Source organism: Nycticebus coucang, chromosome 3 (assembly GCF_027406575.1).
Source record: "Nycticebus coucang isolate mNycCou1 chromosome 3, mNycCou1.pri, whole genome shotgun sequence".
In the NCBI taxonomy this organism is placed as follows: Eukaryota; Metazoa; Chordata; class Mammalia; order Primates; family Lorisidae; genus Nycticebus; species Nycticebus coucang.
The window spans coordinates 147,765,104-147,779,935 of NC_069782.1; the positions used below are offsets into that span (position 1 = coordinate 147,765,104).

The 14,832-nt window shown below is 43.1% G+C and overlaps 1 protein-coding gene across 5 annotated transcripts in view; it reads left to right on the top strand.

Moving 5' to 3' along the window:
- DENND10 (DENN domain containing 10) overlaps positions 1–14,832 on the top strand; it is a 38,383-nt gene that overhangs the window by 10,070 nt on the left and 13,481 nt on the right. For 2 of the 5 annotated variants that reach the window (XM_053583865.1, XM_053583864.1), the window contains exons 2-5: positions 3,106–3,322; positions 8,483–8,562; positions 10,767–10,915; positions 12,826–12,937. In XM_053583865.1, coding sequence (XP_053439840.1) covers positions 3,182–3,322; positions 8,483–8,562; positions 10,767–10,915; positions 12,826–12,937 — 482 coding nt within the window. In that variant the 5' untranslated portion in view covers positions 3,106–3,181. Of the gene's footprint in view, positions 1–3,105; positions 3,323–8,482; positions 8,563–10,766; positions 10,916–12,825; positions 12,938–14,832 lie in introns of those variants that run through there. The other 3 variants (XM_053583866.1, XM_053583863.1, XM_053583867.1) reach the window with 2 other exon arrangements.

Genomic DNA, 14,832 nt, shown 5'->3' on the forward strand with positions numbered 1-14,832 from the left:
TTTCTAAGGTGATTGATTTTAAAACTGCTTTAAAGCAAAACCTACTTATCTCAGGCATCTCAGTCTTGCCAGAAGGTACTACTGAAATAAGACTGAGTTAAGCTCTGATTTTACTTAGTAACAGTGAAGAAAAAGATGATTTATGATCGTATTTTAAGTTCTGCAGGGTTTTTACTTTTCATATTGGCGTGAATTTGAAAGGGATTTGCTTCAAGATAATAGAGGAAGGGGTACCCTTTCTCCCCTATCAAAGCCAGGCATTGATAACTGCTGAAACTGAGTGATTGAGATGGAATTCATTTTATTATTCTCCCTACTTTTTGAAATATATTTTCCAAAATAAAAGGTTTTTTTTGTTGTTGTTTGTTTTTGAGACACAGCCTCACTTTGTCGCCCTCGGTAGAGTGTGGTGGCATCCTAGCGCACAGCAACCTCAAACTCTTGGGCACTAGCGATCCTCTTGCCTCAGCCTCCCAAGTAGCTGGGACTACAGGCGCCCACCACAACGCCCACACAATGCCTGGTCTCTAGTTATAGAGACGGGGGTCTTGCTCTTGCTGAGGCTGGCTTGGAATTCCAGAGCTCAAGCGATCCACCCACCTGAGCTTCCCAGAGTGCTAGGATTAACAGGTGTGAGCTACCTTGCCCTGCTAAATAAAGGATTTAATAAAAACAAAAACTAACTGTGGGATGCCAAGGCGGATGAATTACTTAAGTTCGCGAGTTGAAGACCAGCCTGCACAAGAGCAAGACCCTATCTCTAAAACTAGCCAGGAGTTGTGGTGGATGCCTGTAGTCCCAGCTACTCTGGAGGCTGAGGCAAGAGAATTACTTGAGCCCAAGAGTTTGAGGTTGCTGTGAGCTGTGACACCACAGTAACTACCAAGGGCTGGCGACAAACTGAGCTCTGTCTCAAAAAAACAAAAAACCTATTACATCAAAAATTGGCGGCTCGGCTTCTGTAGTACTGCGGCCACATGCACTGAGACTGGCAGGTTTGAACCCAGCCTGGGCCAGCTAAACAACAATGACAACTGCAACAACAGAAAAAATAGCCCGGTGTTGTGGCGGGCACCTGTAGTCCCAGCTACTTGGGAGGCTGCGGCAAGAGAATCGCTTAAGCCCAAAAGTTTGAGGTTGCTGTGAGCTGTGACAGAAATGCCCCAGCACTCTATTGAGGGTGACACAGTGAGACTCTGTCTCAAAAAAAAAAAAAATTGGATTCTTAACAATAATTATATATTTCAAAATAGCTGGAAGTGAAGGTTTATAATGCTCCCAACATAAAGAAAAGATGAATGTTTGATATTCCAATTACCCTGATTTGATCATTGCACATTGTATCAGGTATCAAAATATCATGTCCCCCAAAATATGTACAACTAGCATATACTAATATTAATAAAATATATTTAGGCCGGACGCAGTGGCTATGTCTGTAATCCTAGCACTCTGGGAGGCCAAGGCAGATATTTGGTAGTTTCTCCCTATTTCTTTCTTTCATTTTTTTTTTTTTTTTTTTTTTTTGAGACACAGTCTATAGCCCTGGGTAGAGTGCCATGGCTCACAGGTCACAGCAACCTCCAACTCCTGGGCTTATGCAATTCTCTTGCCTCAGCCTCCCAAGTAGCTGGGACTACAGGCGCCTGCCACAGTGCTCGGCTGTTTTTTGGTTGGGGTTTGTCATTGTTGGACAATGTCAATTGAGGGCGACAAACTGACACTGTCTCAAAAAATATATATATATTTTTTTTTTAATTAGATTCTGGCTCAGTGCCTGTAGCTTAGGCTGCTAAGACAGCAGCCACATACACCAGAGCTGGTGGGTTGGAATCCAGCCCAGGCCTGCCAAACAACGACAACTACAAGCAAAAAATAGCTGAGTGTTGTGGCGGGTGCCTGTAGTCCCAGCTACTTGGGAGGCTGAGTCAAGAGAATTGCTTAAGCCTCTACTACGGCACTCTACCCAAGGGTGACAGCTTGAGACTTTGTCTCAAAAAAAAAAAAAATTGGATTCTAACTGCTATATGTTTTGTAACTGTTTCTGTAAAGTTTAGGTACTTTTTGCCTCAAGTTTTTTTTTTGCAGTTTTTGGCTGGGGCTGGGTTTGAACCCACGGGCCGGCGCCCTACCCCTTTGAGCCACAATGCTGCCCTTTACCTCAAGTTTTTACTATTAGCCAATTGTTCTATTTTAATAAAGTGTTTACTTTAGTGATAAACTATATATTACTATATAACCTTTATTAAAAAATTTTTTTTATTTATTTTTATTTTTTTTGTAGAGACAGAGTTTCACTTTATCGCCCTCGGTAGAGTGCTGTGGTGTCACACAGCTCACAGCAACCTCCAACTCCTGGGCCTAGGCGATTGTCCTGCCTCAGCCTCCCGAGTAGCTGGGACTACAGGCTCCCGCCACAATGCCCGGCTATTTTTTTGTTGCAGTTTGGCCGGGGCCGGGTTTGAACCCACCACCCTCGGTATATAGGGCCGGCACCCTGCTCACTGAGCCAGAGGCGCCGCCCTATTAAAAAATTTTAAATACAGGGGCGGCGCCTATGGCTCAAGGAGTAGGGCGCCGGTCCCATATGCCGGAGGTGGCGGGTTCAAACCCAGCCCCGGCCAAAAACCAAAATAAATAAATAAATAAACATAACCATTTAAAAAAAAAAAAATTTAAATACAGAATTTACACAATTGGTATGTAATGTGATTTGAAGGAAATCTCATCACTTTCTTCATCTTTAGTTCTGTATTCAACAAAACTTTTCATTGTATTTATTAAAGATTCTTCCAACTAGATAAAAATGAAACGTAATTAATAAGTTTATAAGCATTTGTGTGGGAGGAAATAGGGAGAAACTACCAAACTTCTCAGGCTCAATTTTCGTTCATTCACAATTTCTTATAAGAAGCATTTTACTCAGATGTTCTAAAATTCAAGATCCATGAGAACTAGGTCATTTGAACTGTAGAGGTAGGTGGGAATTTGGGGTCTCACATATTCTGGGTTGCTTTATAAAAAGGGATGTTAAAATTGATTCCACCAAGTGCTTCTGAGTAACCAATCAATTCACTTCCTTGCTGCTGTTTGACATTCTCACAGTGACCATCTTTCCACCATAGAAAAGGACACAAATGGAGAAGTTCTATGGGTGTGGTGTTATCCTTCTACGACAGCCATGCTAAGAAATCTGCTGCTGCGAAAATGCTGCCTTATGGATGAAAACAAACTTCTCCATCCCTTTGTCTTTGGTCAGTATAGAAGGACATGGTTTTATATCACAACAATTGAAGTTCCAGATTCTTCAGTTTTGAAAAAGGTAAGGTTAAACCCCCCAAAATATTTAAAGTGATGTAAGATTGTTCCAGTAGTGCAAAGCTTCCAGAGATGTCCAACCTTTTTTCTTTTCTGCTACACATTGGAAGAAGAGTTGTGTTGTCTTGGGCCTTACATTAACTACACAAACACTACCAATAGGCTCTGTGTATACTTTTCATGATATTAGACACCACAGATAAGCAAAACAATCCTCGAATAATCTGCATGCAGCCCTCAGGTTAGACACCCCTGTTTGAAAATATGGAACATTATTTTCATTGGAAATGTTCTCTTTCACTCTTCATTCTCATTCATTCTTTTTTTTTTTTTTTTATTGTTGGGGATTCATTGAGGGTACAATAAGCCAGGTTACACTGATTGCATTTGTTAGGTAAAGTCCCTCTTGCAATCATGTCTTGCCCCCAGAAGGTGTGGCATGCACCAAGGCCCCACACCTCTCCCTCCTTCCCTCTCCATTCTCATTCATTCTATAAATATATACTGTATATTGGCCGTGCCTGTGGCTCAGCGGGTAGGGCGCCGGCCCCATATGCCAAGGGTGGCGGGTTCAAATCCAGCCCCAGCCAAACTGCAACAAAAAAATAGCCGGGCGTTGTGGCGGGCGCCTGTACTTGGGAGGCTGAGTCAAGAGAATCACCTAAGCCCAAGGATTTGGAGGTTGCTGTGAGCTGTGTGACACCACGGCACTCTACCGAGGGCGATAAGGTGAGACTGTCTCTACAAAAAAAAAAAAAATATATATATATATATATATACTGTATATTATATAATTATTGTATATTACATAATAGACTCTGTGGCTGATACAGTGGTGAGTAATACAGTAATATGTGGTTTCTTTCCTTTATTGAAGTTACTTGCAGTCTGATGGAATAGAAATATCGTTTCTAAGTCATGACTATGATAAAAGTGGGAAAAAACATTTTCCATAAATAAAAACTGTTTTAAAGAATATGATTATTCTTGGTATAATTAAGAAAAAAATTGTTTTTATTTGCATGTGGATGATAAGACTATATTAAGAATTTAAGGCTCGGGCGGCGCCTGTGGCTCAGTTGGTAAGGCGCCGGCCCCATATACCGAGGGTGGCAGGTTCAAACCCGGCCCCAGCTGAACTGCAACCAAAAAATAGCTGGGCGTTGTGGTGGGTGCTTGTAGTCCCAGCTACTCGGGAGGCTGAGGCAAGAGAATCGCTTAAGCCCAGGAGTTGGCTGGAGGTTGCTGTGAGCTGTGTGATGCCACGGCACTCTACCGAGGGCCATAAAGTGAGACTCTGTCGCTACAAAAAACAAAAAAAAAGAATTTAAGGCTCAGTGGCTCACACCTGTAATCCTAGCAGTGAGGGAGGCTGAGGCGGGTAGATTATTTGAGCTCAGGAGTTTGAGACCAGCCTGAGCAAGAGCGAGACCACCCCTTCTCTAAAAATAGCTGGGCCTTATGGTAGGTGTCTGTAATCCCAGCTACTTGGGCTGAATCACTTGAGCCCAAGAGTTTGAGGTTGCTGTGAGCTATAATGCCACTGCACTCTATCAAGGGTGACAAAGTGACACTCTGCCTCAAAAAAAAAAGAGGGTGGCACCTGTGGCTCAAAGGGGAAGGGCACCCGTCCCATATGCCGGAGGTGGTGGGTTCAAACCCAATCCCGGCCAAAAACCACACACACAAAAAAAAATTAAAAAAAAAAAAAAAAAAAAAGAATATATTAAGAATTTAGCAAGAATTAGGGAAACCCATGTATTAAATAGGCTTTTCTTGGTAGGGGTTTTTGTTTGTTTGTTTTTTAGAGACTGAGTCTCATTCTGTCCCCCTAGGTAGAATGCCATGGCATCACAGCAACCTCAAACTCTTGGGTTCAAACAATCCTCTTGCCTCAGCCTCCTGGGTAGATAAGACTGCCGGTGCCCACCAGGCCTAGTTGTTTTTTTCTATTTTTACTTGTTGCCCCTTGCTAGAGTGCTATGGTGGCGTAGCTCCCAGCTATGTGGGAGGCTGACACAAGAGAATCCCTTAAGCCCAAAGAGTTTGAGGTTTCTGTGAGCTGTGGCGACATGGTACTCTATGGAGAGCGACAAAGTGACTCTGTCTCAAAAAAAAAGAAAAAAAAAAAACCCACGTATCTCTTCTGCTGGGCATAGTAGCTCAGGCCTTTAATCCTAGCACTTTGGGAGGCCAAGGCAGGAGGATTACTTGAGGCCAATCAACATAGCAAGGCCCTGTCTCTATAAAAAAATAAAAGAATTGGGCGGCGCCTGTGGCTCACTGAGTAGGGCGCCAGCCCCATATACCAAGGGTGGCGGGTTCAAACCCGGCCCCGGCCAAACTGCAACAAAAAAATAGCCGGGCGTTGTGGCAGGCACCTGTAGTCCCAGCTGCTTGGGAGGCTGAGGTAAGAGAATCACATAAGCCCAAGAGCTGGAGGTTGCTGTGAGTCCTGTGACATCATGGCACTCTACCGAGGGCGGTAAAGTGAGACTCTGCCTCTACAAAAAAAAAAAAAAAAGAAGAATGAGCCAGGTGTTGTGGTTTGTACTTGTAGTCTTAACTACTAGGGAGGCTGAGGCAGGAGGATCACTTGAGTTCAAAGTTGCAGTCAGTTTGATGTCACTATAGTCTAGCCCAGGCAAAAGAGTAAGACTCTGTCTCAAAAAAAAAAAAAAAGACAAATAAAACTTATTATTGCCTTTTAGTTTATGGCACTCTGCAGCGAGTTGATAATTCAGGAACTATATGATTGTTACTGAGCTGTGTTTTGTGTTTTCCATCTTCCTATCTTATTAAAGAAAAGCAGTTGCTGGGCGGCGCTTGTGGTTCAGTGAGTAGGGTGCCGGTCCCATATGCCGGAGGTGGCAGGTTCACACCCAGCCCCGGCCAAAAACCACAAAAAAAAAAAAAAAGAAAAGCAGTTGCTATTCAGTAGATCGGCAGGGTGACTATAGTTTTGTTTTTTTTATTTTTTTTGTAGAGACAGTCTCACTTTACTGCCCTCGGTGGAGTGCCGTGGCGTCACACGGCTCACAGCAACCTCCAACTCTTGGGCTTATGTGATTCTCTTGCCTCAGCCTCCCGAGCAGCTGGGACTACAGGCACCTGCCACAATGCCCGGTTATTTTTTTTTGGTTGCAGTTTGGCCGGGGCTGGGTTTGAACCCACCACCCTTGGTATATGGGGCCGGCGCCCTACTCACTGAGCCACAGGCGCCGCCCTGTTTATTTATTTTTTAAAAAAGGACAGCATTCTTTCTTTTCCAAAAGTGCCAAAATATGGGGAAGAGAGTGGTTTTTAGCAGTCAGTACAGGGTGATTAGTTAACAATAATCTATTGCTTATTTCAAAATAACTAAAAGAACAACTTGAATGTTCCCAGTGTAAAGAAAAGATAAATAGGCCAGGCAGGCTTGGTAGCTTAAGCTTGTAATCCTAGCTCTCAGTAAGGCCAAGGCTGGTGGATTGCTTGAGCTCAGGAGTTGAAAGACCAGCCTGAACCAAGAGCCAGACCCTGTCTCTACTAAAAATAGAAAAACTAGCTGGGTGTAGTGGCACATGTCTGTAGTCCTACCTACTCAGGAGGCTGAGGCAAGAGGATTACTCAAGCCTAAGAGTTCAAAGTTGCTGTAAGCTGTAATGATGCCATGGCACTCTACCCAAGGTGACAGAGTGAGACTGTCTCAAAAAAAAAAGAAAAGATAGGCGGTGCCTGTTTCTCAGTGGGTAAGGCGCTGGCCACATGCACATGGGCTGGTGGGTTTGAAACCGGCCCAGGCCAGCTAAACAACAATGACAACTGCAAAAGAAAAATAGCCAAGCGTTGTGGTGGGTGCCTGTAGTCCCAGCTACTTGGGAGGCTGAGGCAAAAGAATCACTTAAGCCCAAGAGTTGGAGGTTGCTATGAGCTGTGACGTCACGGCACTCTACTGAGGGTGACATAGTGAGACTCTGTCTCAAATTAAAAAATAAATAAAGAAAGGAAAGGTGAATATTTAAAGGGATAGATATCCCAATTACCTTCATTTAATCTTTATACATTATTACAGGAATGTATCAAATTGCCATGTGTCCTGAAAATAATGTACATTTATTATGTACATATTATGTACACATAAATAAAATAGTGAAACAGTATTAAAAAAGGAAAAAATGGTATTTAGAATGGCTAAATTCATAGGTCTGATTTAGCAAATGTAAATCTGCTTTGATGAGGTTGGGGAAATTTAGGAACTTAAATTTTTTATATTCGAGTGAAGTATTTTTGTTTTGTTTTTTTTTTTTTTGTAGAGACAGAGTCTCATTTTTTGGCCCTGTGTGACCTCACACAGCTCACAGCAACCTCCAACTCCTGGGCTTAAGCGATTCTCTTGCCTCAGCCTCCCGAGTAGCTGGGACTACAGGCGCCCGCCACAACGCCTGGCTATTTTTTGGTTGCAGTTTGGCCGGGGCCGGGTTTGAACCTGCCACCCTCTGTATATGGGGCCAGCGCCTTACCGACTGAGCCACGGGCGCCGCCCAGTATTTTTGTTTTAAAAAATTATTTTCTAGGGCGGTGCCTATGGCTCAGTGAGTAGGGCGCCGGCCCCATATGCCGAGGGTGGCGGGTTCAAACCCAGCCCCGGCCAAACTGCAACAAAAAAAAATAGCCGGGCGTTGTGGCGGGCGCCTGTAGTCCCAGCTGCTTGGGAGGCTGAGGCAAGAGAATCGCAAGCCCAAGAGTTAGAGGTTGCTGTGAGCCGTGTGATGCCACGGCACTCTACCCGAGGGCGGTAAAGTGAGACTCTGTCTCTACAAAAAAAAAAAAAAAAAAATTATTTTCTAGGGCAGCGCCCGTGGCTCAAGGAGTAGGGTGCCAGCCCCATATACTGGAGGTGGTGGGTTCAAACTCAGCCCTGGCAGAAAAAAAAAAAAAAAGAAAAAAAATTATTTTCTAAAATATTGCATTCTTATCAGGAAATTAAATATATTTGTCTATATAAATAAACACATAATACACATACAAAAGGATAAAGAAGCACGTGAGGATTCTGACATTTTGGTCTTTTCATTTTAATACTGCTATGTCTTGTATAAGAAATTTGTTAGAACATTGTAATAAATACTATTTCTATTAAAGTGTCTTCAAAAATTATACTTTTTTTGTTTCTTTTGGACAGGTGACTCATTTTTCTATTGTTCTGACCGCCAAAGATTTTAACCCAGAGAAATATGCCGCCTTCACTAGGATATTGTGTAGGTCTGTATGAAAATTGTATTAAATGCTAATGTACAGGGTGGCGCCTGTGGCTCAGTGAGTAGGGCGCCAGCCCCATATACCGAGGGTGGTGGGTTCAAACCCAGCCCCGGCTGAACTGCAACCAAAAAATAGCCGGGCGTTGTGGCGGGCGCCTATAGTCCCAGCTGCTCGGGAGGCTGAGGCAGGAGAATTGCGGAAGCCCAAGAGCTAGAGGTTGCTGTGAGTCCTGCGACATCATGGCACTCTACCAAAAGTGGTAAATGAGACTCTGTCTCTACAAAGAAAAAAAAATGCTAATGTACAATAATGAAGATCTAAGTCAATAGTTACATAACAGGTTTCTGCAGAGAAAGCAAATTTCAGCCCTCTGTCTCCACAGAGCCTCAAGCTGTCACCCTGGGTAGAGTGCCGTGGCATCACAGCTCACAGCAACCTCCAATTCCTGGGCTTAAGTGATTCTCTTGCCTCAGTTTTTCTATTTTTCAGTAAAGACGAGGTCTCACTTTTTGCTTAGGCTGGTTTCGAACTCATGAGCCGAAGCAATCTACCCACCTCAGCCTCCCGGAGTGCTAGGATAACAGGCATGAGCCATCGTGCCCGGCCTTGGGGGGCTTTTCTGGTAGAATAGTTGGGGGATCACTCTTCCACCTCTCATGGTCCAGGGTTGTCATGTGGAAATCATCTTATGCCACAAACCTTATGTTTCTTGTCTCCATTATTGTATATTGTTTGTATTTTATGATGCTAATGGCATTTTATTTTTTTTTCTTGATGGTAATAAAGCATATAATTATAATAAAAAATAATACAGAAGAGTACACATGGGCTGTGTACAAGACACAGTGAGAAGACAGTCCCCCCCAGCCTCTAGTAATACCTCCCAACCCTCACTCCACACAATTCCTGTGATGTCATGTCCTTTACACCCTACCAGAGACCTTTCTCCCATGGAAGCCTATGTGTGAGTTCATGGCTTAGAATGTATTTTACATGAATGAGAACTTACCGTATTTGTTGTTCTCTACCTTCCCCCTCCCCCAGTTTGTGGGTTGAAATAATAAAAAACACTGCTGATTGACAAAATCTGGTAGCAGTTAAAATACTCGTTTTTTTTTTTCACTTCATCTACAATACGTATAATTTTCAAGTGATCTGTCTTAAACATCTATTTTATTTTCTTCCCAATTTTCTATCCCATCAGCTGCTGAAAGGCCCAGGTAGACTCGGTCATGTTTCTTAAGCAAAATTTGGTTTTAGTTGCTCACAGGAAGACATGTCAAGGGGAAAAGACTGACTCTTCCACATGTGAGCTATAAATGCACCCAGTTTCCTGTCATCATTTTCTGGACGCTTCAACTCGATGATAAATGTCTAATGTGCATTTATCACCTGAAACTTTAAAGAGTTTTGATTTCTTAATTCTCTAGATATAGCTACCTCTGGGAACTCTTTTAATAAGCATGGGTTCTACCACTAATTACTGCTTTCTCTGTGAACAATGCGTAAAACTTCTTGTCAAAGGAAATTCCAGCAATAAAACAGAGTTGTATGACCAAGAACACCAGTAGTGAACATGAGACATAGAAAGAGATGAAGTATGTGATATTCCTGAGAATCGTGGGGCCTCCGAAAGTCCATAGTTCATTCTCTTGCCTTAGAGATTCTGGCAAACTACTCCAGATGTAAGAAGAGAGCTGATTTCAAGGAATTGTGGAAGGTCTCTTTAAAGTTTTTTTTCTTTTCTTTCCTTTTTTTTTTTGAGAGAAAGTCTCAAGCTGTCGCTCTGGGTAGAGTGCAGTGACATCACAGCTCACAGCAACTCCTGGGCGATTCTCTTGCCTCCACCTCCCAAGTCGCTGGAATCACAGGTGCCTGCCACAACGCCCGGCTATTTTTTGGTTGCAGCTGTCATTGTTGTTTAGCAGGCCTGGGCTGGATTTGAACCCACCAGCTCAGGTGTATGTGCTGGCGCCTTAGCCGCTTGAGCCACAGGCGCCAAGCCTAAAGTTTTTTTATTTTTTAAGTATATTTTTGAATTAAATTAGAGAAGTAATACATGTTATGAAAAGATTCAAGCATTCAGAAGTATATGAGTAAATTGGCTTTAAGAGTCTTTAGAAAGTATATATGCCTAGCCTTGGTGCATTTCTCTATGTGGTTCGTGTCAAATAAAAGCATGGCTTCTTTTTTTGTCCTCCTTACAGAATATATCTGAAACATGGGAGCCCAGTTAAAATGATGGAGAGTTATATTGCAGTTCTCACAAAGGGGATATGTCAGAGTGAAGAAAATGGCTCTTTCCTTTGCAAGGATTTTGATGCTCGAAAGGCATATCTTGCTGGATCTATCAAAGGTAAAAAAGTAAAAGAGATGGCTTGGCGCCTGTGGCTCAAGCGGCTAAGGCGCCAGCCACATACACCTAAGCTGGTGGGTTCGAATCCAGCCTGGGCTGGCCAAACAACAATGATGGTTGCAACTTAAAAATAGCCAGGCGTTGTGGCGGGCGCCTGTAGTGCCAGCTACTTGGGAGGCAGAGGCAGGAGAATCGCTTGAACCCAGGAGTTGGAGGTTGCTGTGAGCTGTGATGCTACAGCACTCTACCCAGGGGGACAACTTGAGGCTCTGTCTCAAAAAAAAGTAAAAGAGAAAAAGAAAAGTGGGGAGGGGGAAGAGGGAAGAAGGAAGGGACAAGAGAAAAGAGAAGGAAAAAGAAAGAGGAAAAGACAAAGAAAAGAAAGAACAAAAACCCATCCCAACGTCCTGGGCGAGGTGGCCTGTAATTCTAGCACTCTGGGAGGTCAAGGCGGGTGGATTGCCTGAGCTCCCAGGTTTGAGACCAGCCTGAGCAAGAATGAGACCCTGTCTCTAGTCCCAGCTACTTGGGAGGCTAAGGCAAGAGCCCAAGAGTTTGAGGTTACTGTGAACTGTGATGCCACGCCACTCTACCAAGGGCTCTGTGTCTAAAAAAAAACCAATCCATCCCAATAACAAAATCCCAAGCCAAAGAAAATCTCTCATTAGATTTCATTGTGCCATTTTTCCATACATTATTTTTATCTATATAGTATTTGCTTTCTACACAGGGGAAGGAATACTTCACCTCTTCTATTTCCTTATTGGGTTATAATTCTCTCAAAGGAAAATAGATTTTCCGTATTATTCTGTTATCGAAATGTTCTCTCACCAGTAAGCTAAATTTCATAGCTCAAGGTCTCCACTGACTTTCACAGTTTTTCTTTCCTTAAATCATAGCGGTTATCTATTCCATCTGAAAAGCTCAAGCCCTGACCCAGAGTCCCTAACTCACCTCCCAGACGGGAAATCCAAAATGGCAGAGACAGGCTTGGCACCCATAGGTCAGTGGTTAGGGCGCTGGCCACATGCACTGAGGCAGGTGGGTTCGAACCTGGCCCAAGCCTGCTAAACTATGACAACTGTTGGAGCGGCGCCTGTGGCTCAAGGAGTAGGGCGCTGGTCCCATATGCCGGAGGTGATGGGTTCAAACCTAGCCCCGGCCAAAAACCAAAAAAAAACTATGACAACTGCAACAAAAAAATAGCCAAGCATTGTGGGGGGTGCTTGTAGTCCCAGGTACTTGGAAGGTTGAGGCAAGAGAATTGCTTAAGCCCAGGAGTTTGAGGTTGCTGTGAGCTGTAATGCCACGGCACTCTATTGAGGGTGACATAGTGAGGCTCTGTCCTTCCCCCTACCCCCAAACTTGCAGAGACAGCCCAGGTCCAAGACTTCAGGGTCCTCAAGAGGGAGAAGGGAGCTTGAAGGTGAGGCTGTCCTCAATTATGGCCTCTCATAGCACCTGTCTTTGCTCTTGGTCCTGCTGTCCCTTCTGATTTCTGAGCATCCTGGTTGAGGTGTTGGGTATTTGTCTTCCTAGCTGAAAAGGACCTAAGTAATGATACTGGGGGGAGAGGGGGAGGTAGTGGAAATTTTTTTTTTTTAATTAATAAGTTTTCATGATACAGAAAGATGCTGGTTTCCCTTCATAGCATTTGTTTCAATTTTTTGTGAGTTATTTCAAATGTGCATCTAGGTCAGTTGTAGGCAATTAGAACACACATCCTGGCAAGCAGATGCAGGATAGATACACCTCTCCACCAAATAAGGTTTCTGTGTGCTTAACAACATTTGCCTAAATTTATTCTGTGTATTAAAAATAATTTTGTATTATGTAAGAATGTTTTCTGATAAAAATTATTTCCTTATATAATATTTAATGCAGTAACATTATAATTTATTTTTTGGAAGACATTGTATCTCAGTTTGGAATGGAAACTGTTATCTTACATACAGCATTGATGCTAAAGAAAAGAATTGTCGTCTATCACCCTAAAATAGAAGCCGTCCAGGAGTTTACCAGGTATCATCTCTAATTGTTTAAAAGTGAAAGTTTTGTTGGCAGATAGTTTGGGGCACTAGGTATTATTGTGTGCTCTGTTCTGTTGTACATTTGGTATAAATAGTGTGGATTTTAGGGTAAAATACCATTTTGGTCTAATGTTTCAGTTTATAACTAATAATTCAAGGTCACTGAATTTGGACAGATTGATCTTCAACTTTAGAAATAAGAATATTTCGGGGCAGAGAGGGAGCAAATTTTTCTTGCCAGAGAATTCATATTTTATGCTTGTGAATATAATAATTTTGTTGTTATTATATATTCTCTGTCCCAACTGTTCAACTGCTTGGATAACACAAAAGCAGCCATAGACAATACACACTTAAATGAATGAGCATGGTTATGTTTAATAAAACTTTATTTACAAAGACAGGTAGCTGACCCATGGCCATAGTTTGCTGACCCTGTTTTAGATGAGTTGTTCCTCCTGTTCAGTTTTACTGAAGACTTTTTTTCGCGACAGTTTCACTTTGTTGCCCTCGGTGGAGTGCGGTAGCATTACAGCTCACAGCAACCTCAAACTCTTGGGCTTAAGTGATTCTCTTTCTCTTTTTTCTTTTTTGAGACAGAGTCTCATTATGTCGCCCTCGGTAGAGTGCTTTGGCGTCACAGCTCACAGCAACCTCAAACTTATGGCTTAAGGGCGGTGCCTGTGGCTCAGTGGGTAGGGCGCTGGTCCTATATACTGAGGGTGGCAGGTTTAAACCCAGCCCCTGACAAATTGCAACAATAACAAAAAAATAGCTGGGCGTTGTGGTGGGCACCTGTGGTCCCAACTACTTGGGAGGCTGAGGCAAGAGAATAGCTTAAGCCCAGGAGTTGGAGGTTGCTGTGAGCTGTGCGATGCCACAGCACTCTACTTAGGGTGAAAAAATGAGACTTTGTCTCTAAAAAAAAACAAAACTTCTGGGCTTAAGCGATTCTCTTGCCTCAGTCTCCCAAGTAGCTGGGACTACAGGCACCTGCCATAATGCCCGGCTATTTTTTTTGCAGTTGTTATTGTTGTTTAGCTGGCCCGGGCCGGGTTCGAACCCGCCAGCCTCAGTGTATGTGGCTGGCACCATAACCACTGTGCTACGGGTGCTAAGCCTTAAGTGATTCTCTTGCCTCAGCCATCCAAGTAGCTGGGACTACAGGCACCCACCACAATGCCCAGCTATTTTTAGAGGTGGGGTCTCACTCTTGCTCAGTCTAGTCTGGAACCTATGAGCTTAAGCAATCCATTTGCCTCGGCCTCCCAGAGTGCTAGGATTACAGGTGTGAGCCACCACGCCTGGTCTAAGACTCTCTAATTTTTATAACATAGCTTTGTAAAAGAGTTTTTGTTTATTAAATCTGCCTTGTTCTTAAGATCCTTTTTTAAAAGGAAGGGGACTTAGAATTTGTGCTGGTTTTACTGTGTGCCAGGAATTGTATAAGATATCTTAATTATTAAGTATACTCATGACAAGAACTCTGCAAGGAAGTATTATGACCCTGTTTCATGAATGCGAGAACTGAGGCTGGCAGAGGTTATGTGGTAAGATAATGAAATGAAGAAAGGCTTCAGTAAAACCTGGCTTAAATCCTCAGAGGGCAACTTATTTGATCTGTGACCACATAAAAGATACTGAATGTTTTGGAGCCTAAGTTTATCTGTAACATGAGGGTCATAATACCTACCTCATAAGTTTGTTTTGGGGACTGGAAATCATTTATGTCAAGTGCTTAGTGCCTTGCCCGTAGTACATGCTTTAGAAATGACCAATGCTATAATCACGATGGCCTCAGATCTATGTGCAAGGGCTAGAACTTCCTCTGCTTTCTGTGGCTCCCAAACCCTGTATTTTTCTATACCATCATCTTTTCCCCATATG